Source organism: Sinocyclocheilus anshuiensis, unplaced genomic scaffold (genome assembly GCF_001515605.1).
Source record: "Sinocyclocheilus anshuiensis isolate Anshui unplaced genomic scaffold, SAMN03320099.WGS_v1.1 scaffold123, whole genome shotgun sequence".
In the NCBI taxonomy this organism is placed as follows: Eukaryota; Metazoa; Chordata; class Actinopteri; order Cypriniformes; family Cyprinidae; genus Sinocyclocheilus; species Sinocyclocheilus anshuiensis.
Genome location: NW_015552536.1, coordinates 424,777 through 428,512, shown reverse-complemented (window position 1 = coordinate 428,512; position 3,736 = coordinate 424,777). Strand labels below are relative to the sequence as shown.

Here is a 3,736-nt window from a genome sequence, read left to right as displayed (position 1 = left end):
ATATATATATATATATATATATATATATACACACACAATTATTCTGTACAAAGTAATTCTGTACAAATGTTTTAAACACATTTTGAGATAAATGCAATACATACTGTACCTTTCATCACCCTTTGTAGATGGGTCACATTTCTCTCCAAAATACTCCAGATCTTCCCAGATCTCATTATCATCAACCTCATTTTTCCTGTCCTCAGAGTTGAGGTCACTCAAGGCCATGGGAGGAAAATCAAAGAGGAACTCATTTTCAGGGCTTGTTCGTGCGAGGAAACCCGGAGGTGCCGAGCCACACTTGTTTCTGACCGCTAAGCCTGACAAATGGCTTGCTTCCTCTTTTTCTGAACCTTTCCTCCTTTCAAGGTGAGTCTCGCTCGTCTGTTTGCGGATCTTTGGCCTCACGACCATTTCGGACTGAAATGTTTCTTCAGGGTTGGTTTTTCCTGTGTTTTTATAGGAAGCAGGCGCAGAGCTGGTCGTAACCCCATGACATTTTGGGGCTTGGTCTTCACCAACCAACAACGGACTAACTTTGTTATTTGCTTTTACAGTTCTTTCAAAACCTGGTTCCTCACAGCAAAGGTCTGCTGCGCTTTTAGAAGGTGCTATTTGCACTGAATGTTTACTTGTTTTTGAAAATAAATTAGGATGTGAATCCTCAAGCGAATTTCCACCCAGTTCACAAGTGCCATCAAGTCTCTTCTGAGCAGCCTGAGATGGGTTTAAACACAAGTCCTCCTCTTCAGCGCCACTACTGTCAGGCTCATAGGCATCAATGTTGATGTAACTCAGAGCTTCCGGGTTGGGCTTAGGGTCTTCACTGATGGGCCACACTCTAGCATGTTCACTTTTTTCCATACCAGAATAATATTTTCTGTCATATGGCACAACCTGGTCACTCTTTGGTCTCTTGAAATGGTTCGAGGGTGCTTTTGTGACTCTACACAATGATGACTGCCTCCTGTTGTGTCCCTCCTGATTTGATGCAGCGTTTAACTCGGGGCACACTGCATTTGTGCATGCCGTAGGGAGGATAGTCTGAAGCACTGAAGAAATGTTGCTCTTTGATGCTATAGAGGAAAAATGTTTCAGTTAGGCCTATTACTTTTTCTCCTTCACTGGATATAAGTCAATTGTTTCGTGTATATAAGGAAGTAAGCATACTACAGAATGAATGTCAAAGAAATGTTCCGATTCCCCCAAATTTAAAAATATAATAAGAAATTGTTCTTTGCATTACACAAAGCCTATTTTTAGAAAGATTACCATTCTTTTTATTGTGTCTCCATGACAGTTATCATTACTGTAATACATAAATGGAAATCATCCTGTTCAGACACAATTTTAAAAATTACTTTAGTTTGTCACTTTTTTTTATAAAAATAAATTTTAAAGGCAGTGCAATAAATACTACTGTCATATATTTATGGCAGCTTATGACATTTAATTATACTTTGCAATGTAAACAATTTATTTTTTATGAAGAAAAACAAGTCTATTTTTCTTATTGAAGTGAATTAGAATGAGATTTTAATCAATTCAATCATTCATTTTAATCAAGTGTTGTTGCTGTTTTCATTTGGTTTTGAGGTGAAATAAGACCTGGGCATTTCTTAACAGTCAGAAACCGAAAACCATTTAAAAGTACTTTCTACCCACCCTCACCATTCTCATATATATTTGCATAATAAAGATAGATGGTCTCCTACAGGGTTTCAGTCTACACCTTTTAAAAGGTGATAAATGCTTCACTCTAAAGCAGAAAAACCCACACACGCATATTTCAGCTCTTCAAAATTCCTGTTACTGTACATTCCCAATATTACAAAGCTATTTATTCACCACGAGAACCTCAATCTCAAAATCCGTTCCTCCACTTTTGTTGCTCAAAGATTTCCAGTTACTCCAGCCTTGTTTCCTGAAGTTTGTAATTTTAACATAATATAATAATATTATAAAAAAAGTGGCACTTTCAAAACACTGCCTTGTTTGTTTGGCATTGGCTTGGCTTGAGTTTGGGGTGGGACTATGAGTTTTTTAACCAATAGCGGTCATTCATTTTGCAAATCCGTTTTTGTTACATCTGTGGTGAGAAAATTACACACTTGGGCTTTAATGTTGAGTAACTCTTTAGTTTCATCATCCACTAAGGGTTTCCCCTCACCAGCTGCTACGTACCCACTGCCGGGTCCTTTCGACTACTCGTCCTCTCCTTGTTTTGACAGTCCTCAGTGGATGCGACTCTTTGTTTATCTGTAACTGGCCGGAAACTGATATACGCATGTCTCCGGCCGTATCTCCTGCCTGAGATGGTCTGGTATCCTCCTGCTGGTTTGTGCCACGCAGACTTGCCTGCTTCTTGACCCATTCCTACAAGAAACAGAAAATTCACACCATGAACAATAACTAAAGATAAAACCATAACTATATTGCTGTCCACACCAACCCAAGATAACGTTCTGTTTATTATAAGTGTGCACTGCAGTTATGTCATCTGCAAATTTAAATGCTCAAGCTCTTTGAAGTCAGATAGATTCTGATTGCCTGTTAATGTTTTTATTGGTCATCAGCTGAAAAAAAAAATGTTCTTCCAACTATATCGTTCCTATTCTCAAAGGATCAGAATGATTATTAAAACTCTGTAGTTAGAATTAGAGCCCGACCGATATATCGTTTTGCCGATATTATCGGCCGATATGAGCCCGTCGCCGATATATGGGTATTGGCGAATATGCCGCCGATATGAAATTTTTTTTTTCAGAACATATAATGCAGATAAAATGCTTGAAATGGTGTAATTACTTCGTTTGTCCAGCAGAGTAAGTTTGCGCTCCATTGTTTGCTACTGGCGACCTGGATGAAATGCTTTAAAGCTTAAGTCTATGGAAAACCATTGAAACTTTGAACGGCCATATCTCCGTAACGGCGCGGCGAATCCGCACCAAATTCGGGGGATCCCTTCAGCTCGATGAACCCTCTCGAACGCGAATCGATTGTACGTCTAGAGGCCCGCTTTCGAATGAGACCACTGCTGCATCGATAGCCCCCGGGGTTCGGGAGTTACGGGTGGTTAAATTCACAGTCTGGCGTGGTCTTATTCGACCATAAGTGCCCTGCGAAGTGGACTTAACATAAAATTCCGCCATGATTCCAGGGAACGTACACGTTACATTCAAAGGGCATTAAAGTGTGCGAGACGTGAATTTATTTTGTATTTATTTACAGAGGTATATTATGTCCTCTTGAATCGAGTGTACGTCTAGAGGCCCGCTTTCGAATGAGACCACTGCTGCATCGATAGCCCCCGGGGTTCGGGAGTTACGGGTGGTTAAATTCACAGTCTGGCGTGGTCTTATTCGACCATAAGTGCCCTGCGAAGTGGACTTAACATAAAATTCCGCCATGATTCCAGGGAACGTACACGTTACATTCAAAGGGCATTAAAGTGTGCGAGACGTGAATTTATTTTGTATTTATTTACAGAGGTATATTATGTCACACTTCTCTAGTAAGTCTGTGTGTGAAGACAGTAGCTCTAGTTCGAATTATAGATATTGTCCTTGGTGTGAAAAGGGACATTCACTGCTGACAAGATGGGCTCTTAGTAGTCTATGCAGTAGAAAGATTTTTTTTTCTGAAATTGGTGTTCCATGACTAGAGAAAACAGAGAAAAATAGCTGTTGCATGTTCTTTTGACAAAAAAAAAAAAAAAAAAAAAAAAAAAAACCCC

The 3,736-nt window shown here is 39.5% G+C and overlaps 1 protein-coding gene across 2 annotated transcripts in view; it reads right to left on the bottom strand.

Moving 5' to 3' along the window:
- Positions 1 to 3,736, bottom strand: part of LOC107663782 (E3 ubiquitin-protein ligase Praja-2-like) — a 17,840-nt gene that overhangs the window by 12,398 nt on the left and 1,706 nt on the right. For both annotated transcript variants that reach the window (XM_016454111.1, XM_016454112.1), the window contains exons 2-3: positions 2,185 to 2,376; positions 110 to 1,076 (exon numbers count right to left, since the gene is read on the bottom strand). In XM_016454111.1, coding sequence (XP_016309597.1) covers positions 110 to 1,076; positions 2,185 to 2,374 — 1,157 coding nt within the window. In that variant the 5' untranslated portion in view covers positions 2,375 to 2,376. The remainder of the gene's footprint in view (positions 1 to 109; positions 1,077 to 2,184; positions 2,377 to 3,736) is intronic.